Raw genomic sequence first — 25,636 nt, 5'->3', positions numbered from 1 at the left:
ATATAGAAGCACCTAAGCAGGGAGCTAGCGAGAGGAAGAAGTCCAGGTTGGTCTCATAACGGGGTCTGATGCACATCAAACTGGGTAATTTTCTGTTGAAGGTGAGCATCTCCTTCAGTTGTTGAAAACCAATTGCTGATTGCATAGAAAAGGCTTCAAGCCAACGTGCTGTAGTTTATGGTTTGCTTTTTTGCACACGGATCTAACCAGTAATACGTCACGTGGCCAATGCAAAAGTTGGTAGATTTTTTTTCTTTTTAAATCTTTCTCTCATCTGTAGTCAGGACCCATGGTTTTAGGCGATGACCCAAGTGTTTCCCTCGTCTATCCTTCCTGCCCCTCCTCCCATATCTTCTAATGCCACTTGTGCCTTGCCCATGGTGTGACAGAGTGCTTCCTCAGCCTGAGTGGTCCTGCTGTGTGCCACACCTTGGAGCTCTGTGTGTGACTCTTCCTGTTCCTTGCTTCCTCTTCTATTTTAAAATCAGATTTTAATAGAGAAAGATGGAGGCTAGGGCTATAGCTCAGTGCCTGTACAAAGCCTTAGATTTGACCCCCAGTACCCACGTGGGAGGGAAATAATTAGTTTGGTGATTATTGTGGGTATAAGTCAAGGTCTGCGTGGTGAACAGATCTGGGACTGTCACGGTAGTCAACGGGGACAACCCTGTGCCCCTTGAAGTCTCATTTTGCCCTCGTAGGGAATGGGTTACAAATTTTGTTATGTGGATGACTGGTGATGTTATTATAAGTTTAGAGCAGGGGAAGAAATCCGTTTTTCTTTTCTTTTCTTTCTTTCTTTTCCTCCTTTCTTTTCTTTTCTTTGGACTTTAAATCTTAAATTTTAAATATTATCACTACTGTGCATATGTGGGGATGGGGAAGGGTGGGAGGGGTCCACATGCACCGTGGTGTGTGGCAGCTTGCATGACCTGCTTCTCTCCTTCCACAGAGTGTCCCGGGGATTGACCCCAAGTCATCAGGCCTGTGGGGTAGACACCTCCTGACATGGCTGCAGCCAGAGAATCTGTCAATTATGTTACCTTCTTATCTCTTAAGTGAAAGCTGCAGGCTCTGTCCCCTTCCACCTCAGCTTCCTTTAAGTTAAGAGAACAGGAGTGTGTGTGCCCTCCTTTGAGTGGAAAACGGACCAAAGCTTGGCAGAGCTGGAGCTGAGCTAACCAGAGTCCTCAGAGGGCTGGGGCCTGACCTGTTGTCCCTTTCAGCCTGCACTCCCAGAATGCATTCAGAGAATGGGGAATTTTACCCTAACTCTGTGTGCAGTTTAATTTGAAGTCTTCCCACTCTTAGGAATACTTTGGAGTAGTTATAGCTGTGGAGCGCCACAGGGGTTCTTTCTTATCTTAAAGGCTTTACTACACATTCTAAAAGGCCACCGAGAGAACATTTTTCAACTGGGTGGGGGGTGGGGAAGTACTTTTCATTTATTCATTTCTCCTCCCCCGGGGGGAATTTACGCCTCTAATACTACGTGTAATTTGAAAAGTGATTTTACATGTAGCGCCTCACTTTAGCTGTAGGTCAAACCTGTGAGGTACTGAGAGAGACTGCGGGAAGCTTTTTAGGACATGGCTGGAGGCTGGAGCCCCGTGGCAGAGCACTTGCCTAGCAGATGCTAAGTCTAGGGTTTGATCCCTAGTAGAGCACCCAACTCCCAGGGGGCCGAGCTCCTCCCACTTCCCTATTGTAGAGCTTACCCTATATTCATATTTTCTGCTCCACCATGAAGCTGCACCCCTAAAGCCCTAGGGGCACCTCTTGGTGTTAGCCAGTGTGGAATACTAACCTCTCTGTCCCCTATTCTCTGAGATCTCCTGTGTGGACACTTATAAGCAGTAGACTCCTGCACAGGTAGAAGAGCCACAGGGCCTTGCTAGCTTGGCACTTTCCTAACCCTGAGAACGTGGGCTCGCAGTGAAGCTCTGCCCTTTGTTTCCTTTTGAACATTTCAAAGCACAGTTTGAACACAGGAAATTCTTCAACATGGTTGCACCCGCTATTTCAACACAACAGTATACAAATATGCACTGGCTTCCAGCCCGACAAATTGACATTTGACTTCTTGGAAGATGGTTAGTATTGTCAGGAGGATGGCTTGGGTTCTGATATTCAAGTGGAGGGTGAAAGGCACCCTGGTAAGGCTGAGCCCAAAGACGTGGGCTCACTTCCATCAAGTAATCTGTGTTTCAGGCTTAAGGCTTTCCCCTATCAGAAATAAACTTGGATTCTAACTAAGTCTCATTGTTGAAAACCCAAGTGGGGACTGTGGTCTGAGGGCCCCTTCAAGAGTTTAATGGCCATACATTCCCCAGCTCTATCCCCAGGGGCCTTAGAACCAATGAATAGTAATTTAAGATGGCACGAATATTAGCTCATGTTGTGTACTGGCCAGAGGCTCTGGAGCCCAGGGCCTTCCAGGTGTTTCTTCTCTTTGAGCTTTGTTTCTGCATCCTCATATCCTGGTATTTGTGACATTCCTCCTCCCAGAGCTCAATAAGAGCCAGGCTGTGCTGTTGGCTGAGAAAACATCCCAGATCCCCCTTTTTCGCTGATTCCGGCATCCCCTGGTGCGTAGCGGGATTTTCTGCTCAGGAATAGAGTAGGTCCTACAGTGCCCCAAGTCCCACAGTCTGTGGGAGTTTGTCCCTCTTCACAGTTGACGGCATTGCAGAATTCCCTGTGGCACAGTAACACAAACCCTTATTAGCCAATGGTGTTGTTGCAATAAAAACCAACCCCACTGCAGTGTCCTGGTCCCAGGCTATAATGTTACTTCTTAATTCCCACTGCATCTTTACCATTTTTATTACAGCTGAACACACGTTTCTCATTAGTACCCTGGGCGATATGGGGAATCAGAATACTGGGGATTGTGCGGAATCGGTACCAGATGTTTGCGTCAGCTTTCTGTTCATTAGGGTGGAAGATGTTTGCAGCTCACATCGAGTAGATGTGAAAACACCTTCCTGTGCTTCCAAACAATGACCTTCCCTCCAGATTTGACTCGATATTATGTGAGGTGTGACAGCAATGGCTTCTTTCAGGGGCGGGTAGATTAAACATAGCATATGCAGCGAATACAAATCTGTCCCAAAAGGTTTCATCTGCATCCTGTTGAGGCGGGGCCCTGGCCCACAGCCAGCATGGTTCTGTAACCCAATGGGGAGGCTGGATGCAGTCTATTTGCATTTTTCTCTGTGGGTAGAACTGGGAATTTAGATAGTGATGTTACGCACAGTTTCCCATTTGTCCAGATAATCAATCAGTCATTAATTGAATGGACCAAGCAGAGATTTGGTCAATGAGACAGGACCCAGTGGCCTTTCCTCAGTGAGGGCATGGAGTCTTTGAAGCTGGCATTGGGCAGTTCCTACCTCACTGATTTTTATCACACTGTCCTGTTAGATGTGAATGCAGGTCTGTGTGTCTGTCTGCAGAGTCCTCCATGAAGACATGTGATGTGCAAAGCAGAAGTAGGTGTTGTGTTGTTATGAGCGAGTCTGGAAAATGGTTTTCTCAGTCCCTTGTTATTTGGCTGGTGGGGCATGACTTTGGGTCCGCAAAGGACCCTTCTGTGACCCGGTTTCCATCACTCTCAAATCAGAATTTTAGCTGCATCATCTCCATGGAATTACAAGGATCAGAAACAATACACACAGGATGTGTGGCCCAGAGCTGGTACATGCTAGCCTTCCACAGGAGAGCTCGTTGTGGGGCCTGTTATACCTTGTAGACAGCCCTGGGCAGTGCACACCTCACGGTGTTGCTTTGGAGAATGTTGCTCTGTGAGGGAAGCTGGTTTGGTGATGGCTTCATCAGTGTGGCTGTGGAAGGCACTGTGTGTGTTTGCATTGAGGAGGGGGTTGATGCATGAAGACAAGCCAACCTCAGGGCAGGAGAGAGGTCCATTCCAATAGGACATGATGCCCAGTAAGATTTGGGGAGGCTGGGGTTCCTAAAGGGCCAACAGAGAAGGATCAACTCAGATTATACCTGGAGACCACAGGAAATTTAGATATGAGCCGGGGAGGGGCAGGAGGGATGATCCAGGGCAGAACATGCAGATGGCCAGAATCTACAGGAATGACCAGTTGGGAAAGCTCAAGCGTGGAATGGCCCCAGAGGGGGATCTCTGAGTGCGTGATTGCCAAGGGCTTGGCATCTTGCAACAATTTAGTTATAGTGGAATAAATAAGATTTATTGTACTCACTTATAAAAGTTTCTGTGAGGATCCAGATAAAACGTCTGTGACATGACTGTAGCTCTGAAATGTTTAGTGGTGGAAGGAGCCTGGTTTCACGTTTGTTTACTTATCTACCTGAGGCTGGCCTACGACTTGCTGTATAGCCAAAGATGATCTTGAATTTCTCATCCTCCTGCCTCTTTTTCCTAAGTCTGAGTGCAGGGGTTACAGGCATGAGCCACCAAGCCTAATTTATGCAGTGTTTTGAGACTGAACTCAGAATTTATGTGCTAGGCAAGCTACCTACCAAGCCAAATAAATCCCCAGCCTTTTTCTAAAACAAAGACAAAATCACAAAACCCAAAACAAAACAAAATGCAAACAGAAACCCAACCAACCAACAACACAACAGTACATATGTTGATGAATAGGTTTCCTCTCAAGGTGGTGAGGGAGCCCTGCTGCTGCTCACTGGTCTCTGGATTACAGGGACAGGATTGCATTGGAAGAGGAGGACTATAGGTTTCTAGCTGTGTCCACAAGAGAAACCTCTACTTTGTGAAGACACCCCCCAGTTCACACAGCATTGCAGAACAAGCCAGTCAGGCAGGTGTCAGAGCACACTTTCTTGGTATCTTTCTCCTGATGGCTGGAGGTGTTGCATTCCAGTTAGTGTGGTGAGAAAAGAAACCATCACTGTGCCCCCTCAGACACATGGGGTGGGGGTCCATGGTGTGAGCCATACAAGAAGCTTAGCTGAATGCAGCCAGGTCCCACAGTGTGTGGGCAGGCCATAGGTGAGCTCTAACACTGTGTATTGCATCTGTATTCTATAGGACAGGAAGGAGTTTAAGACAGAGGACACGCCCCTTCCTCCTGTAACCACACCCCTTGGAAGACTATGCGCGCAGCCATTGGTTCCATCTCAGAACTTGGTCACTGTAGCATTGTATAGCTGCAAATGGGGCTGGGAGATGCAGCCTTCATTTGGTGTGATCCTGTGTGGAATAGTTGTGGAAAGAACAGTTGATGTCAAGAAGCTGATAGGAGGTCTGTGCCTTTGCCAGAAGGGCTTGCACACAGTAGGCATGCGGCGTGAGGCCCAGCCAGGTTTAGGCCGGCTCTCTTAGCCTTGGGTTGTTTAGGGCTTCACCTGGAGAGGGAAAGTTCAGAAAGTCCTTTTTAGAAAGGACACCACCACATTTCTGGTTTTTGAAATCTTTATTTTCTTTTTATCCCCTCTCTGGGTTTTGGTTTCGGCCCCTGGTACATGCTGTACTCTCAGCATAGCCCAGCTATGCCACACGCTATTTCTCTATGGTGAATTCCTGGAGGAAAGTCGCTGGGTCAGAGGATAGGGCTTTTGCTCTCTCACCCAGTTTGTGGTTTCTGGAGGTTGCTCTGACCTTACATATAAATTTTTTATAGGCGTACCTCCCTCTTGACATTTTAAAAAATGAAACATTTCAACATAGGAAGATGTTGAAACTGCATTTGCTACACAGCCAAGTTCCTCGCAGTTGACAACCTGCAATAGTTGCTTTATCAGATGTGTGTCTGTCCATCCAGACGACTCCATTTTGGATGCATTTCAGAGTACGTTACAAACCTCAGGATGCTTCAGCACCTAGGCTATGATAGCTTTCCTTGTTTGTTTGGCTGGTTGGTTCCCACAGACTATGTGGATACTGCTCAGTCTTGCTCATCAGACTGCCGTCTACCAAGGGAGAAGGCCAGAGGCCTCAGGTGACCTTAGAATAGTCGCCTAAGTGTGCAGAGCTATTGTCCTTTTGTTTAAGATGCGGAGGATGCCACCTCCTCCTGCTGTACAGGACTCAGCATTGCCCAGCAGAGTGGGAGCTGTGTGAACGGGAATGATCTTGTTATTATATTTACTATATCAGCCTGACGGTATATCAAACTGTTGAAGACATTGTTTTATATAACATTTAAAATTTGTTAGATGTGTTTATTTATTTATTTTGCGTGTCTGTGTGTAGTTGCACATGTGTGTGAATGTGTGCTTGTGGTGGCTAGAGCTTGATGTCAGGAGTCTTCATTACTCTCCACCTTAGCTTTTGAGACAGGCTCTCTCACTGAGCCTGGATCTCATTGATTAGCTGGTTGGTAAGCTCTGAGGATCTGCTGGTCTTGCCTTCCTATAGCCAGGGCTACTTGCTGTGTGTGTTGTGGGGATAAGAACTTCACACCCTCAGGAGCAGGCACTTTATCTTCTGAGCCATTGCCTCACTTTTCTATACTTTGTGGTGGGAATGGATAATTTCTCGCATACACATCATTTTGTTTGTTTGTTTGTTTTTAGTGTATGCTTGGTAATATGTTGTGGGCTATTTTTTTTTCAAACTTGTAGGGAAAACAAAACCTGTAATGAGCAAACACAAAAATGCTGGGGTGCCAGGAGCACTCTGTCTTATGACAGCAAGCTTTCTGTTGCCGTAACAAAAACCCTGGGATATAACTAAGGGGGAAAAGGTTTGTGTCTGAGGCATTATATCATGGCTTTTGGGTCATGGTTGCTTGCCTCTATCATTTTGGGTCTGTAGGGACATAGTGTGTCCTGGTAGGAGCACGCGGTAGAGGGAACTACTCATTGCAGGATAGCCCTGGAGGCAGAAAGAAAGGTAAGGGGCTGGAAGTCCATTGTCTGCTTCACCACAGGTGATCTAACTTCTTTACCTCATGCTCCATTTCCTGAAAATGCTGTCACCACTCTAGAGCAGCCAGGAGACAGCCACACTGCCACATCCAGGTCTCGAGAGAGCCTTTCGATCCAGAACATGGCACTGAGTATGTTTAGACACTAGACTGCAGAAGGATCTTAGACAGGCAGCTGTCCTGCCGCTCGGTTGGTAGACTGTGTGCATCTTCAGCCTGACTTTGGGCTGGAGCTGTACCTTCCTCCTGCCCCCCTCCTCTGCCCCCCGCCTCCTGCCAAGCAAAGGGCAAGAGCAGGCTGCTCTTCTGGAATCACCTGAGGAGTGCTGGTGACCTTGGAGAGAAGAGGCACCTTGAGCGGGCTGCAGGCCACTTGGGAGATGAATTTGGTCAAATGAGAGACTGAATTGTTCTTGTGTTTAATTTGTGATCATGGTAAATCATGGCAGGAGGTTCTGAAACCAACTTGGTGTTTCCGAGCACAGTAGCTAGTCTATGGAATATCATATCATCTGTGTCCCCAGATTCTGAAGGGTCAGCCTTTCTCTGAGGCTCACCCCCTGCCATTGCTGTCAGCCCCTTCCTTCACTGCCTTCTGCCTTCTCGGAAAGCAGCTGGGCACTGTCCAGCAACAGAGTGGCAGGGATTATTTGAAAAGGCACATACTTCATTTCAGGCCAGATTTCTATTATCAACCTAGATAATTTCTGTGAGTCCTGAAATAGACTTGGCCCAGCAGGCCAGGTACCTGTTTATGACATAGCAATAGGGTACACAATGGTTAGGCCAGAATTACAGATGGCCATTTGAGACTGGGGCTGTAATTCTAAAGAGTACCTTTGTTATTTAGAAGCCAGGAGGAACTCACCAGAATGCGGGAGGACTTTGATCTGGGTTCCCTCAGAAAAGCCTGCAGCTTAGTGGTGCCTTGGGCTCACATTCCTGGAGACTCATTGGAATGAAGTGAGCACGTAGCAGCAGCGCTCACAGGGATGTGTGAGGGGGAAGAGTTCCAGGACCCCTCCCCTCTACCTTCTGACAAACACAGAGTAAATAGGAGAAATCGAATAGAATAGGAATTCATTGCAAAAGAGGAAGAAAATTCAACCATAAGCCAAAAATCCAGAAACATCTGCTCCACTTCGCTAGGGAGGGGGACTGCAGATAGGGGAAATCTGAGGGTTTGAAAGTGTTTTTAGGAGAACCCAGTGAGCTTGGAGAGTGTGAACGGCAGAAGACAGGTACACAAAGGTTTGCCAATCGCTCCCTGTGGAGTACTGAATGGGACCAACATGGAAGACCATGGGCTGTGATAAGTGTCCAGGTGTGTTGACACACTGCAGGCTCTCAGCCTGCCATGAATTCACCCAATGCCTTGGGATGGAACCAGAGGTAATTATTTGCTTCCTTGGGGTCCAGACTTTAAACAGTCAGAAAGGCACCAGAGGGAAGTCTCCGCTAGCTTCTGCTGCTGTCTGAATTCCTTTATAAAGTTAAAAGTTCAACTAACATCCCAAGAGGCCGTGTTTTGGGGTGGCAGCCCCAGAGCCCCTTTAGCGTCTCCTTTCCTCTTTCTGGGCACCTGTTTATCAATATGGGATGAGGCTGGGGAGGAGTGGAATTATAGCTTATACCACTGTAGCTACCCATTAGTTCCTGTGACCAGTCCCTGCAGGAAAGAGGGAAGGGGGGGGGGCAGAGAGGGAAGGAGAGAGAGGGAGAGAGAGAGAGAATACATAAATGAATATGTGAATATGAACCATCTTCATGCCAGGTACCATATGGAGTTATGAGAACCTAGCAGGAGTATGAGAAAATATGAAGATGTCGCTGTCAGGAAGCTTACACTGTAAGCTGTACTGGTTACACTGGCTGTAACAGGTGTATACACCTGTAGCCCTGTGGTAAATGAGCCAGAGGCGATAGGTAAATACATTATGGGGGATGAAGAGATGGGGAACAGAGGGACACCTCCTTCAGCTGGGGGGGGGGCATTTATTGTGGGGGTAGGGTTAGAGTTGAAGAGTTTGGGTGACCAAGACAAGCTTTATTAAAGACACGAGGTTGAGGATTTTCATGCTTCATCTGGCGCTCTTTAGGCAACTTGGTGCAGCTGGGGATGGGATGGAGGCAGGAAGGGTAGGAGGCCAGATGGGGCAAGGCCTGGATATGTGCCGTATTAAGGGGCTAAGGCTATACTTAGCAGTTCTCAGAGGTCAGAGCATAGTGGTGGGTAGGGAGGGCAGACATTTGCATGTGGAGCAACTGTACAGTTGTATTCCTCCTGGTTAGAAAAACCACCCTGCTGTAGAGCTGGCGCAGAGAATGTGAGGGGTGGAGCCTTCTTGACTGTGTGGGGACAGCTGGAAACAGAGGTGGAGAGGGATGGTGGGTTTAGACTTGAAAAAAGCTTGCTTGGTTAGAGGAACAGGAAAAGAGGCCTCTGCCCTACTTGACTTCTGCCCTAAACTTTGCCATGCAGGTCTGGCTCCAAATTCCTCTTCTTATCCTTTTTTTTTTTTTTTTTAATAGCTCTTAAATTTGTTTTATTTTCCCTAATAAAAGAAAACTCAGGGCTGGAGAGATGGCTCAGCGGTTAAGAGCACTGACTGTTCTTCCAAAGGTCCTGAGTTCAATTCCCAGCGACCACATGGTGGCTCACAACCATCTATAATGGGATCTGATGCCCTCTTCTGGTGTGTCTGAAGACAGTGACAATATACTCATATAAATAAAATAAATCTTAAAAAAAAAAGGAAAAACTCTTAAAAGGTATTTTAGACTATTCAGGGAATATATGTACAATTATAGATATTTAATATTATTTATGTGTATGGTATTCTTTGGACTTAAATAATTTATTCCAGCTATCTCAGGTTTTCTCCCAAGAGAAGAAATAAAAACTCAGATGTTCATTGGGAGGTTTCCTTCACCCAGAGGGATACGCCGGTGACACATAAACCTAAAGAGAAATCAAACACACATCAAAATTATGCAAAAAAAATGTAAAAGGTTGGGATTTCAGATGATGAGACCAGCTTTTTAATCTTTTTGGAGTTCTAGAAACTTAGTTGTAAATGCTTATCTGGTAGGTTAGCAGTGAATTCATCATCCAACGTGTTTCTACCCATGCTGAACAGCTCATGTCTGCAATTGTGTTCATAGGTCCAGAGCCCAGCACCCGGTGTGAACTGTCACCGATCAATGCGTCTCATCCAGTCCAGGCCCTGATGGAGAGCTTCACCGTTCTGTCTGGCTGTGCCAGCAGAGGCACCACTGGGCTGCCAAGCGAGGTTCATATCCTAAACCTCCGAAGTACAGACCAAGGACTAGGCCAGCCGCAGAGAGAGGTGAGTGTGGGCAGAGAGAGGTGAGTGAGTGTGGGCACCGCCCTCTCAGTCTGAGACATTACAGTAAACGTCTGTGAGTGGACTCCTTCTTCCATGTTGGATTCTGGGAGTCTGAACTCATGCTGTCAGCCTTGTGTAGAAAGCACTTCTCCGGGCCCTCCTCATGGGCCCTTTCTTTTCTAAGATCTTAAATTGTTTTTTCATCTTTACACATTTCCCTTCTTTCCTCCTGCTGTGCCTTAAGAACACCTTGCTCCTGGAGGAGGAATCAGGAAAACCTCTAGAACAGAGGTCAGTACCCTGAGGGTAGTTACTTATTGAGTTACCGTATCTTCTCCAAGATGGCGGTCTTAGTGGTCATGGAGAAGTCTTGGACAAGAAGGGAACGGAACAAGCTCATGAATATTGAGTTTGTTCTGGGCTCCACCATTGATAAGAAGTACAACACCACTCCAGTTCCCTCCATCATGTCCAGTCTACAGGTTAGGATGCAGGTGTGAGGACATGAGGTTCAGAGATGAACAGCCCATTCCTCCCGTGACTCAGCAGTGACTTAGATCGCTCCTTAGCGGACTCCTTGTAACTTGTAAAGAGCATAGATTTTTTTCCCCCCCACAAAATAACACAGGGTTGTCTTCTTTCTTCTGTTTTTTGTTTGGTTTTGGTTTTGGTTCTTTGTTTTGTTTTTTAGTTTGTGTCAGCAACGTTATCAGGGAAGGATTATCTCTCTAAGGAAAAAGCATCCACAGCAAATACCCCCCCCCCCCCAATGGTGGTGGAGTTGGGAAAAACGACTGAAAAAAAAAAAGAATTAATCTTTCAGCTTTCTCTTGGTCAGAGAAGTGAATTCCCATAGCTACCTGTATATGTGCCACAGGCATCTCCTTGCCTTTCGGGGTACACAGGGGAAACACTGACCTGGAGCCTCCACCAGGAAAAACAGAACTGACTTTAATCTGATGAAAGTGTGCAGTGTTGGCTCATTTCAAAGTCAGGGCATCGAACCCTTCCCAGCTCCGTTGGAAATTATTGTCAGTCCTCTTGGTGGCCTGCCATTGTGGCTGCAACACATTCCTCAGGTCAGATTTCCTTATCCCAGTAATATGTCTTTAATTCTTGTAGTACTTGGGAGAGTTTGTGGAGGGAGGGGAAGGAGGGGAGGGGAGGAAATACAGCCCCTGTGAGGCACTGCTGACTCCAGCAATTCCTCAGCCCTGCAATCACTCATCTTATATATGGTTCTCTCAGAGGGACTGAAGGGGGAAAGGAAAGTCCGAGCTGTTGCGGGAACACCAACAGCCGAAAAAATTCTTAAATCATGTTAATCGCGGTTCAATCATGTGGTACCGCTGTGGACTCTGAGAAACGAATGGATTGGTTGAGACCAGCACGGCAGAAGAAAAAGACTTCAGGGAGGGGCATCTCAGAACAGGGCAGCACAGAGGGTGTGTGGTTAGCTAGGGGTTTCTGCAGGGAGGCCCCAACACCACACTCCTTCCGTGTCTGTGTAGCCAGTGTTTAAGCTCTCTGGCCAGTGATTTAGAGGCATTTCTGCTGGTTGGCCTCTGAGGGAAACTGCATTATTGTGTTCCTTGGAGACCTTTAAGGATTAGATGCTGTAGTTCAGGGCTGCCTGCAAGTCTCCATAGCTGTCATGTAGTAGACCTTGGAGTCTTCTACTTGTATCCAGGAGTATTGAAGAGAATCCCAGACAGAGGAGGAGCGAGTTTGTTGATTGGCAGGTGGGCGTGGAGAAGTGTTAAACTCTTACCCCTTTTCATAGATGGCTGGAGACACATCCCAGCTATTGTGCTAACTGTTTTGAGATAGCTTACCCAGTCCACGAGTTAGCAGTTCCACTCAGAAATGACAACTGAAGTGCCTACCAAAAAGCCCAGTGCTACTTAAAGCTTAGAAATACCTTGAATAGCCATCAACTGATGAATGGCTGTGGTATATCTATATATTGGAGGGTTATCAGACCATTTAAAAGGCACAGCTACAGAAATATCCCGTAGTACAGATGAAATTTAAAAATACTATGCGAAGTAATTAGGATAGTCACACAACCATGCATTATATAATTACATTTAAATGAACAGAGTACATACGGAGAGGCATAAAGTCGAGTTAAGCAAGTGCTTGCTTAGGGCTAGATAGGAAAGAAGGAGTTAGGGGTTGACTATTACGGGTAGTGGGGGCCTTCAGGATGGAGGTGAACATATTCTAGAACTATCTTCTAATTCTTACACAGCCCTACAACTATAGCAAAATTGCTGAGTTATAATTTAAATTTGATTGTACGTGAATTGTATCTAATTTCTTTTAAACCCCTTTGACTTGGCAGGGTCTAGTTAGCTCATAAAGTCAGCTTTGGCCAGTTCCACCCCATTTTTTTTTATTTTTTTATTTTTTAGAACTGAAACTGCTTTACCAACCTAAACTCCATTTTTTTTGTTACTCTCACTGGATGACTTGGTTTCCGTAGCTATGGCATTGCGTGGGCTATGCTAACTGTAATGGCAGATGTTTGGGGTTATTTGTAGAAAGTTCAGAGTTAAAGACTTTGTAAAGTCTATACCAAACTTAATGAAAGTATTTTTCAAAATTAAGAAAAGAAAAAAAAATAAATAAAAAGAATGCCTTGGCTTACAGACCAGCCAGAGATACTACGCTACCCTATGCCCGTCTGAGCATGCCTGGCTATCAACAGGAGTTCTTCCGTAATGCCGTTCTTGAATATGGGGAATTGTGAAACCAGCCCGGTTTGCCCTTAGCCTTTAGGGATACAGGACCAGCACCCAAGCTATGTTAGACCACCCCTTCTCTAATATTTGACCAAGCCCCTACATCCCAGGTGCCATTCATCTGCGGCGAGATTTCCCATTTTCCTTGGCAGAAGGGGAGGCAAGGGTCTCTGCACATGGACGTGGTCACTGGCAGCTTGACAGGATCTGAGGAAAGGGTTCTACTGGGCTGGGTAAACAGCACACAGTCGGGGGAACGGGCTTGCTGTGGCCTGTTGGGATGTCCTGTCCCGTGGTATTGCCCTTCCACCCCCTCTCTGCTGGCACAAGACTGGGGAAGCTAGATCTAGAATTAATGTTGTTTTCATCTGGGACCATACCTCTCACTTGTAATCATGGGCTTCGGGAAATAGCAGCCTGGAAAGTGGGCAGGAAACTGGACAAAGACCTCCGAGTACAGAGAAGGGCAGAAGAGGCCAAAGGTCCTGGAATAGTAGATTAATTATTTGTTGAATGTGTGTTACCACTTTCTTTAATTAAAAAAACATTATTATCATCATCATTACATCATTGTCATCACCATCATCATATATAGGTGGAGTGGGGTGGGGTGGGGATGAGATGGGGTGGGGTGCGGTGGGGGCGGGTGGGAGTATGTGGGTGGGGTGGGGATTGAGGGTGGGGGTAAAGAGTCACAATCATGGAAAACGAAGGATAACTGTGTAGTCAGCTCTCTCCTTCCATCTTCACAAGGATTCAAACTGGGGGCTGCAAGAATTTCTGCCTCTGGGATGGCCGGGTTTTTGCTTCTTTCCTTGCTCTTCCTGGTGCCTGCTGACTGGAGCAAACCCCCCTGCTTGCATCTGTTCTGTGAGCCCTGGGGTTCAGTGCCTCAGGGCTCTGCCTGACTGAGAGGGTCATAGCACCTTCTCAGGCTTGTTACAGAAGAACACTTTCCCATCAGGCATTGGGATGGTGACAGTTTCCTGTCTTCTCATGCTTCCCCTATGGTCTGTTTCCTGTGGTGGTACACCTTTCCTCTTCCCACCTGCCGAGGGTCAGCCTCCTGCACCACTGCACACATATAGGAGACATGGACACTTATTCACATTTGCTCTGTATTGAAGGAAAGACTGTTCTTTGGGAGATGGGGTAGGGGTGGGGCTGAATTCCTTCGATTCCCTGGAGCGCTGTGATTCTACGCATGTACTGCCACATTCAGTTTATGTGGTGCTGGGATTTGAGCCCTGGGCTCCACACATTCCCAGCAGACACACTAACTCAGCCCATGAAGGATAGACTGTCGGTGGGTGTGCCAGTGCCTGCCTGCAGGGCTGGAGTGAGGAGGCTTCACTCCTGTGGGGAAGGGACTGGGCTTTAATAACTCCATTTGTCCATAATCTCTCAAATTTTGATATATTTATTTCTCAGCCTCTTTCTGAGAGAGGATTTGGGGTGTGTGCCCAACAACATGCACAGCAGCGGGGTAGGCAGAAGTGCAGAGAGAGGCTTGAGGCAGACGACTGCACTTTGTCGGCCATGTGGGTCTGTGTGCAAGGGAAGACCGCAGTGTTTTGCTGTGCAGGTCTCTGAGCTTGCCACGATCGAGCCTGACACTCAGATCCTAGATTCTTGGTGGTTGTGTTACTCACACATGGCTCCAAACCGTTCTGTCTTTATACCTGCCTCTTCCTTGGCTTTTCCTGAGGGCAGGGAAGACCAGAACAGGAGAAAGAGAAGGAAGGGAACACCCCGAGGTGTTCTGCTGCCCTTTAAACAGCTTCCCTATCCCCAGATAACAGCAATGGTGGCTCTGAGGGTGCAGGTCGTGGTGGGCCATCATCCCTTTGCCAGGCACTCACAGAGACTCAGGTGGCCCTCTGCAGCCTAAAAGGGGAGGCTTGGCTGTCTCTATTTTAGTGGAAGGGCACGTCTGGACTTTGGGAGGCCAAGCTACCAGTAGGTGAGTAGGCTCTCTCCCACTGAGGAGTGTCTAGCTCTGTCCCCACTTTGAGATGGCCTCTCTTGCCTTAAGCTCTTGCTTTATCCCAGGCCAAGTGAGCTGTGCCAGTTAACTAAGGGAGGCGACTCTCCCAGGGAAGGTTCAGGTTTGTGTATCAGCTTGTCACAGGAGATTCCTGTTCTTGGGTTAGGATCGGTACTGTTTTAATTCCCCCCAGGGCTTCACTGTAGTATTGCAGTTGGTCTCAGTGTGGCAGGGCGTCTTCTTTGGTGCAGTTTAGGATTAGCATAGCAAATGCCAGCAATTATAAAACACAGTGCTCTCAACCCCAGGAGCCATTGCTGGGCACACACAAAACACCCCTCCCTGCCAGGGGCTTGTTTTCAGGCAACCACCCCAAAGCTTTCTGTGGTTTTCATAAAAGTCACTCCGTGCCACCTGAGAGGTGACACCTACCTTAGCTATGTGGGGGGAGCTGACAAGTTAAGAGCCTCCCACTCACAGTGAAGAACCTTGCTTGATCTCAGATCTGCTTGGTAGCCCCACCTGCTGCCTGGATGTCTTCTCCCTCCATATTCACGTCTACCAGCCTCTGATCTTTCCTTCTATTTCTGTGATATTAACATAGGAACAACTTCTTTCTTCTCTTCCTTTACCCTTTGAAAGTCAGCCATAGCGATACTCAGAGAAGCAGGAAAGGGTGTGTGTCTTGCCCAGATCCATCTCCAAAGAACAGGAATGCCACTTCAAGGTTGGATGTTTGGAAAACACAGAGCAGAGCAGAAAACCATGGAACTAGCTACATTTCTTCCCTATGGGAGGCGTGTTCGTTCTGACATTAGTCATTAATGTCTTCCCAATATGAGTCCTACGTATATACAGAACGAAATGAACCCTCAACCCTGAGGGGTTATTTGCATTTGTAGTGTCTTATATGCAGAGTTTTCACTAAGCACATGTAGAAGTCAATGCCTCACACATAGACATAGACACTTGTTTCTTTAAAAAAAAAAAAAGGAAGGAAAACTTATTGTATGTGTTTGTTTCAGTGCTGAGGATCAAACTCGGGGCCTCATAAATGATAGACATGCTCCTTGCCAGTAAGCTACCTTCTCTCATCCTTCCTTGAGTTCATAGATAGATAGATAGATAGATGATAGATAGATAGATGGATACGCTGTTGCTGCTGTGCTTTTGACTCTTAAAATTTCCTGGACTCTTGTTAGAACATATTTCTACGCGAGTGCCCGACACATTTGAAAATGTGATTGGTACATATGCAGCTAGAGTCAAGAGCTCCGGGGTACTGGTTAGTTCATAATGTTGTTCCACCTATAGGGTTGCAGATCCCTTTAGCTCCTTGGGTATTTTCTCTAGCTCAAAAGACAGACAGATGGATGATAGATGATAGATAGATGGTAGATAGATGGTAGATAGATGATAGACAGATAGATAATAGATAGATGATAGGCAGACAGACAGATGATAGATGATAATAGATAGATGATACAGATGATAGATAATAGATGATCCATAGATAGATAGACAGATGATAGATAATAGATGATCGATAGATAGATAGACAGACAGATGATAGATAGATAATAGATGATAGAGAGATAGGTGGGCAGATGATAGATAGACAGATGATATAGATAGATGATAAATAATAGATGATAGATAGATAGAGTGATTGATTGATGATAGACAGACAGACAGACATTCTGAGGTATGTGTGTACTCCCATGTATGCCATGTTGAGTGTGTGTGGAGGTGAGGGGGGCAGCTTGGGGGAGTCTGTTTTTTCCTTCCACCATGCAGATTCTCCGATGTAACTCAGGTGGACAGGCTTGACTGTGAATTTCTCTGCCTGCCGAGCAATCTTGCTGGCCTTCACATTCAGTTTTTAAACAAGCCCCTCCATACATAAGCACAGCCTGCTGTTTGATTGGTAGGGGTCATCATGGGAGTCACTCCTGTGAAGGAGGAAGGATTGCTTCAACGCTCAGCATTGTATCACTAGCCTACAGCAGGGTTATTAAATCCCCCTGCTTTCTCCCTCCCTGCTCTTACTCTCTCACCTCAAGTCCAGTGTTATGGTAGAATGATTGCCCTACCTTCAAAGGCAGCTGGCTCTGACATGTGGGACCAGAGAACCTAACCTAATAAGACATTCACATCACTAAAAAAGTGTCATCGCTTCTCTTGAAGACACCAAGTGCAGTCTAAATGATGTCTGCTGGGCAGTGTGACAGTGTTGGGCCAGGCCTAGGTAGAGGAGCAGGGATAGAGGCACAGTTAAGCAGGGATATCTTAACAGATCTGTGCAGCTGGAGCTGAAACTGCCTGCTTTAGTCAAGGGTGGTTTCTAACAAGTTGGGGCAAGATGTGTAATCTGAAACTACAGCTAACTGTCAGCTAAGAACTCTCTGAAACCAACCTTGGAGCTCTGAACGCCAAAATCAGAGGTGCTAGTGAACTCCAGTCTTGGCAAACAAATCAGCACACAAACCGAGCGAAGAAGTTACAGCAGTCATACCGGGACTTGGACAGATTACATAGTTTAAACCCTGTCGTTTACCAAAGGATTGACCACAGGGTGTAAAATTGCCCAACAAAGCTTAGGTCGCACCCTAGCAGGAGAATCGAGCCACATGGGCTGTGCTACTTCAGTATGAGGTAGTGCGGGGTTATGTTCTACACGGCCTGGAAGCTGGTAGATTGGACGAAACCCCAAACAAACACTCTCTTCTTGCTGCCTTGTCCTCCTCAGGATGGGGAAGAGACCATCCTTGACCCTTCTTCATCTGTCCAGCAATGGTACTTCCCAACCAGTGTAGTGTTTGATCTTCCTGGAGGTTAGGGTCACAGCCTTGGTCTACGCTGTTGCTGCTGTGCTTTTGACTCTTAAAATTTCCTGGACTCTTGTTAGAACATATTTCTACGCGAGTGCCCGACACATTTGAAAATGTGATTGGTACATATGCAGCTAGAGTCAAGAGCTCCGGGGTACTGGTTAGTTCATAATGTTGTTCCACCTATAGGGTTGCAGATCCCTTTAGCTCCTTGGGTATTTTCTCTAGCTCAAAAGATGGCCTAGTTGGCCATCACTGGAAAGAGAGGCCCATTGGACTTGCAAACTTTATATACCCCAGTACAGGGGAACGCCAGGGCCAAAAAGTGGGAGTGGGTGGGTAGGGGGGTTGGGGGGAGGGTATGGGGGACTTTTGAGATAGCATTGGAAATGTAAATGAGGAAAATACCTAATTTAAAAAAAAAGGAAAAAAAAGAAAAAATATAGATAAAAAAAAAAAGAAAATGTGATTGGTTTTCTTCTAAGCATGTCTAATAGCATATAAAAGCCACAGGACGATGCACAGAGCAGATCTATCGATGAGTCTTAACCCCTAGCGTTGCCAGTTGGGCAGATGCCCTGTGTGTGTGTGTGTGCTGTGTGCAGATGCCCAGAGTCTGTGCCTAGTGTGTACAAGCCCAGCATGTGCAGATACCCACTGTGAGCAGATAACCAGTATGTATGTACTCAGTGTGTGTGCACTGAGTGTGTGCAGATACCCAGTGTGTGCATACCCATGTGTACCCAGTGTGTGCAGATGCCGAGTGTGTGTGTACTCAGTGTGTGCAGATACCCAGCATGTGTGTACTCAGTGTGTGCAGATACCCAGTGTTTGCATACCCAGTGTATGTGTGCCCAGTGTGTACAGATGCCCAGTGTGTGCAGATGCCCATTGTGTGCAGATACCCAGTGTGTGTGTGTACTCATTGTGTGTGCCCAGTGTGTACAGATATCCAGTGTGTGCACGCCCAGTATCCAGTTATCCACCTTATCTGCCATCTTGACATTTTGTTTGCTAATAAAGGGGAATTTACTACTAACATTTTTTATTTGAAGACTCACATTCCATAGCAGTGTTTATCATACTGCCTTCCACCCTTGCCTTGACTGTGATTTTGAAGTGCGTCTGTATAAATCAGACACAGTTATTTTACCTTTTTATTCCCCGCTTTGAAGAGGACTTATGTGAACTTGGCCCCTTTGCTTCAAGGCTATGTTTCGTTCCTCATGCCCCCCCTCCTTCCCCTCCTTTCTGAACTCCTGACTGAGTGAACATCAGGACATCCTTCCACCCCCCCCCCAAACCCCCATTGCCTGATTTCTGTTCTTCTGTGCTTGCCTCTGTGTGTCATGTTAGACCAACTCAAGGACTCCAGGGACTGGGGAGGGGCCAGACCAGAGGTCCGGTGGTGATCAGTGAATCAGTCTCTGATCCAGCACTCCTGTCCTTGGAAGTGAAGATGATGGTGGCCCTTGGCTGAGAGATACTCTCTGCACTTTGGGCTGGCATGTATGCCTGTCAATTGTCAAATAGCATTACTTTTTAACAAGTGTCTCTGAAATGGAATTTATATGGATACACTGTCTTCAGACACACCAGAAGAGGGCATCGGATCTCATTACAGATGGTTGTGAGCCACCATGTGGGTGCTGGGAATTGAACTCAGGACCCCTGGAAGAGTAGTAAATACTCTTAACCCCTGAGCCATCTCCCCAGCCCAAATGGAATTTAAGAGTCTTCTAAGTCAGTTCTCTCTACCCCAGGGCTGGCTTCCCAGGCCAACTTCCTGGCACCATCAGTATCACCATGGCATCTAAACTCTAAATCATCATAGATCTACCCATCCCTTCAAACCCTGAATTTGGCCAGTCATCATTAAGTTTTATCTCCATTTCCTCTGCAGTGGCTGTGGAATTTCTCTGTCCTATCTCCTTACCATGTGGCCTCCTTAGTCTCCTGGGGAGATCAGCTTCAGCTTTAGTCTCTCATTGTTACCATCTTCCTTGGGAACTCCTTCATAAATCCAACCTTCCATAAACAATGTTCTCACCCCTCACCCGTTTACTTATTCACGGACCCATTGCTTGAGTTATTTACTAAGAGCCCATTGGGTAAACACTGCCGCTCCTTACTCCGCTCTGTGTCTGCAGCACCTGCAGGAGGTTAAAGGATAAACTTAATCCAACACAAATAACGTAACCTTAAGACATTAACAAAACTTTGCAGGAACACACGGAGAGAGGGGGTGGTTCTAGCTAGAGATGAAGAAGTGTCCAAACAGTGTGTATTTTGTGGAAGACTTGGATGTCAGCAGATGTTGTCTGGCAGAGTCTGGGGATGTGTCAGAGGAAAGATCAGAAACCATACACGAGAGACAGATCTTTGCTGTGTGTGATGTGGCTATACACTGTCACCTTCAGACCAAATCCTGCTTGTTGCCTTATTTGCTCATAAATAACCCATCTACATGCATACGCTTCACCTGTCTAGAATGAACAAGTCAGTGGCTTTCGTTTATTCATAGAGTATACAAACAAGCAGTTGAATCTATGTATTGATTGTGATTGTCGTGATTGTCGGTTGATGGGATCTGGCATCAACAACAACAGGAATCTCTGGGCATGTCTGTGAGGGGTGATGTAGATTAGGTTACCTGAGTGGCAAGAGTCACATAAACATGAGCAGCACCGACCATTCCGGGGTCTGGCATCCTGGACTGAGTGAAAAGGAGGATGGGAGCTGGGTACATTCATTCCCTGACTGTGGATTCCATGCAGTGAGCTGCTGCAGGGTTCTGCTGCCATGCCTGCCCCACCATTAAGGACAGTGCCCTCAAACTGTGAGCCCCACTGTAAACCCTCTTCCTTAAGTTGCTTTGGCCAAGTATTCAGTCACAAGTACCAAATACGAACCCATAATCTAATTTTACATTTTCACTATTCCTCAAAGAAAATTCATCACTGCCCAATTTTGGTGTTCTCCCTGCTCAGCCACCCACTGATCTGTCTGTTCTGGGCATTCATGTAAATAGAATCATGTAACAGGTGGTTTTTGCGGCTGGCTTCTTCCACTTAGCATGAAGCACTTGAGATTCATGGCATGTCTTAATATGTATCTGCACTTGAGATTTGTATTTTTAATATATGCTCTCTCTTATTCCTGAGTGGCATTCCATCACATGGTTGTAATACAACTCACTCATCCACTAATCAGTCTGATGTCTGTTTTTGTAAATAAAGTTTTATTAGGACACACCCATACTCATTTGTTGATATATTGTCTATGGCTGTCTTCTTGTGATGCCAGAGTTGAATATTGTGTAACAGACCCATGTGGCCTTTGAGGCCTTAAGTATTTATTCTTTGGTCCTTTGTAGCAATAGCTTGCCAACCCTGGGATAGAAGATTGGGATAATTGTGGGGTTAGATTGGGGCTAAAAAGTGGGAGACTAGATTAGAATGGCCATATACATAAGGGTTAGGATTTAGTCCCATGGATCAATGTGTGTGGTTTGTGAAACTCCAGATATCCTTGGAGATACCTGAGAACTCAGGTTTAATGTCTCCCCCAGGCTTGGTGGCATGTACCTGTAGTCCCAACTACTTGGTGGAGATAGGGAAGTCACTAGAGCCCAGGAGTTTAGAGCCAGGCTGGTCAATATAATTAGATACTGTTTGTTTAAAAATATAAAAGACACTGGGAAGAGCCTGAGTTTTGACTCAACTGCTGAATCCATTGGTCCATACCTTCCTTCTTCTTTTTTAAATGTGAGTTTTAAAGATTTATTTTTAATCGTGTGTGTATGTATATGCATTTACATCTCTCTCTCTCTCTCTCTCTCTCTCTCTCTCTCTCTCTGTGTGTGTGTGTGTGTGTGTACGTGAGTTCAAGTGCCAGGTGAGGGCTCTGGAATTTTTAAAACTGGAGTTACAGATGGTTGTGATCCGCCATGTGGGTGCAGGAGCAGAACCTGAGTTATCATCTCAAGAGCTCTTAACCACGGAGCCATCTCTACAGCCCCTCTCACACTCTCTACTTCTGAAGCTTGTATATTAATCCTGAGTACCCAGCTAGTACGTGGGCTTTCTAAGAATGGGAACTGGGTCTCGGGACTTTAGCAGTATGCCAGTTGGCCCGCACACGACAAGAGAACAGTATCTGCAAGTTCCATGCATGCGGTTTTAAGTCACTACATTGCGTAGTGCATGCTTGCTGGGGTTGTTCCATGCATGCGGTTTTAAGTCACTGCATCCCGCAGTGCATGCTTGCTGGGTTGCTTATTGACTCTGTGATGCGATCAGTGGACTTGAGTTGGTGCCCACATGCTCACTCTTGTATTGCTGTTCCCCTCATTAAACTTCATTTTATTCATCTCCCCATCTACTCTGAAGTCTGCAGGTTTCTGTTTCAGTCCTTCTGCAGACCAATTCTAAATTCTTGTTACATTCCTCTTTCCTCTTTGGGGTTCAGTCATCTGCTAGTAAACTAGTTAGTCTTTCCCTCAGCTGGATAGAAAGCTATAAATAGTTTTTTGTCTTACTCTGTGCTTCTCCCTTGGGTAACTCATTTGATCTGAGCCCGGTTTGAAGTTGGGCCATGTGGAATGATCTGTCCCTGTGGTGGTGATAGGGACTCCCAGCCAGTTCTTAACATTACTGCACTTAATTAATTTTGATTCCTCCAGTAGAGAGAGTATGTTTTACTCTACTGTGTCTTTTTAGATAACTAATTTTTTTTTTTAAGTTTTGTTTTCTTGCTTGGTGACTACTTAAAATATCCCTGCCTATATAGTAATTTGTTCCTTGTTTAATGTGGCTCTTTCCTGTGTTTACTCTGGACTCCAGTCTTTGTAGCTTGTTTTCTAAGGCAGCTCAGAAGTTGGATTTGGCAGTGTCTTCAAGCTTTACCCACCAGAACCCTACAGGAAGTTGTGTGTCGGCCAGAAGAGTCTGTTTACTTAGAGCATGGTGTCCAGCAGAAGCAAGCCGTTTATGAGGGTCTGGTCTTAAAGACACAGGAGCCTGACTCTGTGTTTGGAAGACAGCGAGTCTGACCTCCACTGCACTCGTGTGCCCTGCCTTTTCCTTCCAGCTTAGTGGGGAGATGCAGCTGGACCTCAGGCTAACTCGTCCTTCCCGGGGACGGCTTCATTCTGTCTGAAAGGCTTGGATACTAGGTAGTCCAGCTTGAAGCTGAAAGAGTAGGGCTTGCTCTTTCTTATGGAAATAAAGCTGGCTTCTGTAAGGATTCACTGTGGGTGAGGATATTATGGGACTGTGTTGAAATGCCTTTAGCTCTCAGTACCTGGCTGAGTCCCTGCCTGCTACCATCACAGCGACAGCAATACTGGAAAGACATTGTCAGTCCAAATGTGATGGTCCTTCAGCTGCATCTAGAACATTTCCAAATGTGACAGTCCTCTAGCTGAGTCTGGAACATTTCCAAGCACGATGGTCCTTCAGCTGCATCTAGAACATTTCTATCTATTGGAGGTGAAGGATGGGGGTGGAGAAGGGAAGGGGAGGTCTTCTTTAATAGATAGCTTCAGCTCCTGTTGACGAGAGAGACTAGAGAAGATGCTTATGCATCTAAGATCCAAGACCAAAGCCAGCATCAGGCTCCGGGATCACTGGGTAGCCTCTTCCCTGGAGCCCAACATCCCTTTGTGTACATTAACTTTTAATTTCTATTTGTTGACATGTGTGTACATACCCCAGACCCTTTGTGGGTTTCATTTGCCTAGCCTTGGGCCTGCCACAGGGTCAATATCTGTGTGCTGGTTTAAGTGATCACTGTCTTAAAGAGATGAGCCTTTGATTTCTGTGAGCGCGCGCGCGCGTATACACACAGGTTCTTTGGGGGAGAGGAGTAAAGAGATCCAGCTGAGATCTGAGAAAAGAAAGGCAGGGAGGAGCGTCGAGGGGGAGGAGCGTCGAGGGGGAGGGGCATTGAGGGGGAGGAACATTGAGGGGGTGGGACATCGAGTGCCCTGTATGCATCCATTCCCATTGGCATTTTAATGGTTGGCAGTTGTTTAGGGTTTTTTTTTTTTTTTTTGGTGAGGTTCGAGTTGAGATGTCTTGCTTATTATGAGTTTTAACAGAGCAGTGACTTTATTAAAGCCTTATGTAAGTTTAATACTCCACTAAGTCCAAAACAATACTTTGTAATTCTCTTTCCTGTTATGCCTCTCGGCCTATTTCTGTGTTTCTGTGTAGCAACAGTGTTGTTTTGGAGATTCAGATGTGTCTGAAGGTGCGGATGAGGCAGAGTAAGGAAGGCAGGTTGTCAGGAGGCCTGTGTGTGCTTCTGAGTGAGGCCTTTGGGTTGCCTCCTTCTCTTAGGTAGTATTTTAATACCCTTTTAAAAAAAATGTGTGTGTATGAGACAGACAGACGGACAGACAGACATGTGGGTGTGAGTGTGAAGGTAAGAGGACAATTTGGGAGACAGTTCTCTACTTTTACTGTGGGTTCTGATCTTTGGTCCCAGATTGCTGGACTTTAGGAAGAAGCACTTCTAATCACTGAGCAATCATGACAGCCATAGTTACTCTTCTTGTTGCTGTGACAAAATACCTGTGTGATGCCTCTTAGGGAAGAAGGCTCGCCCTTGGGCCCGTGTGCTCGCAAGGGAAACCGCGGCAGTAGGAGCTGCTTTTGTGTCTGGTGCCTAAGGTCGATTGCTCACATCCTGGCTGACTGGGGCCCAGTATGCAACCTGAAGGCCCATCCTTAATGCTCCACTTCTGGGGCTGCAGCTTGGCTCCACCTCCCGAAGATTCCACAACTCTTGGAGCAGCATCACCAGCTGGACTCCAAATGCAAACCTGTTGGGGTCAGCATCCTGGAGAAACCTCAGAGCCGGCCCTTTCCTGTTTAGTGCACGTGTTGCTGTTTGTTTATGTTTCCTGCTTTCACAAGCTTGAAGAGCCTACTCTTCCACCACTGGATATTAGGATAGCGAGACTCGAAATGGCAAGAGCGCCATTCTGATCGAGTATTTTTCTGAAAGAGTCTTGTTCATTTTTAATGCTGTTAAAGATCTAATTCTCAGTGTTTTAACTGGAAGCTGTTCAAATTTGCCAAATCATAAAATCTTTCAAAGCCTGCTCCAAGCTACATTTTATTGATTCAGCTTTCCTCCTATTTGCATTTTAAAAAGCCCAACTTGTCTTCTTATGGGGGAAGTGATTTGTGTGTGTTAGAGTACAGAGTGATAAACGAACCCATGACTTGCCGCGAGCTTTTTAGGTGTGTTGTCGGAGCAACATACAAGGGTAATTTCAAGTCCAGTTTTGCCACGTGTCCTTATGTATGTTTCCCAAACACGTTTCCTGGCTTGGTACCGTGATTGTGCATACGGCCTACATGTGTTTCCTATTTTTTATGACTCATACTTACGGTACTCATAAAGATTTCTTCTTTATCTTGGCTCTGAGTAATGAGCCAGCTTGTGCACTTCCAGCAGAGATGTGGGCTGAGGGTTCTGCACGAAATCCTGAGAGAGGCCCCTTGTAGGCACAGTGCAAGAGTCTATACTTGCTCTGTGTAGTCTCTGTAAGTGCAGCTGTCTATAGGACTGCGCACTACTCCCAGTACCATTCAGAAACTATGCTTTTTGTTGGTTTGCTGAACCTTTGTTTTCCAGATTTCCCCTCTGTCTTGGTCAGGCAGTTTTCTGCTAATGTGTGAGGCTGCCCCAGGGGTGGGCAGGAGAGGCCAGTGCTCTCTTTCTGTTGCTTGCTGGTAACTGTGGTAAAGGGGTCAGTGGAAGGAAGGAATGGAAGTAATTAACTAAAATGACATTTATAACTTGTGGCCACAGACACAGGGGAGGG

At 46.3% G+C, this 25,636-nt stretch overlaps 1 protein-coding gene across 1 annotated transcript in view; it reads left to right on the top strand.

Moving 5' to 3' along the window:
- The window catches only part of Tgfbr3 (transforming growth factor beta receptor 3), a 180,037-nt gene that overhangs the window by 61,360 nt on the left and 93,041 nt on the right, over positions 1-25,636 (top strand). The window contains exon 3 of the mRNA XM_021163025.2: positions 10,047-10,231. Within this exon, the coding sequence (XP_021018684.1) occupies positions 10,047-10,231 (185 nt within the window). The remainder of the gene's footprint in view (positions 1-10,046; positions 10,232-25,636) is intronic.

This window comes from Mus caroli, chromosome 5 (genome assembly GCF_900094665.2).
Source record: "Mus caroli chromosome 5, CAROLI_EIJ_v1.1, whole genome shotgun sequence".
NCBI classification, from domain to species: Eukaryota; Metazoa; Chordata; class Mammalia; order Rodentia; family Muridae; genus Mus; species Mus caroli.
This window is presented reverse-complemented; position numbering and strand designations above follow the sequence as displayed.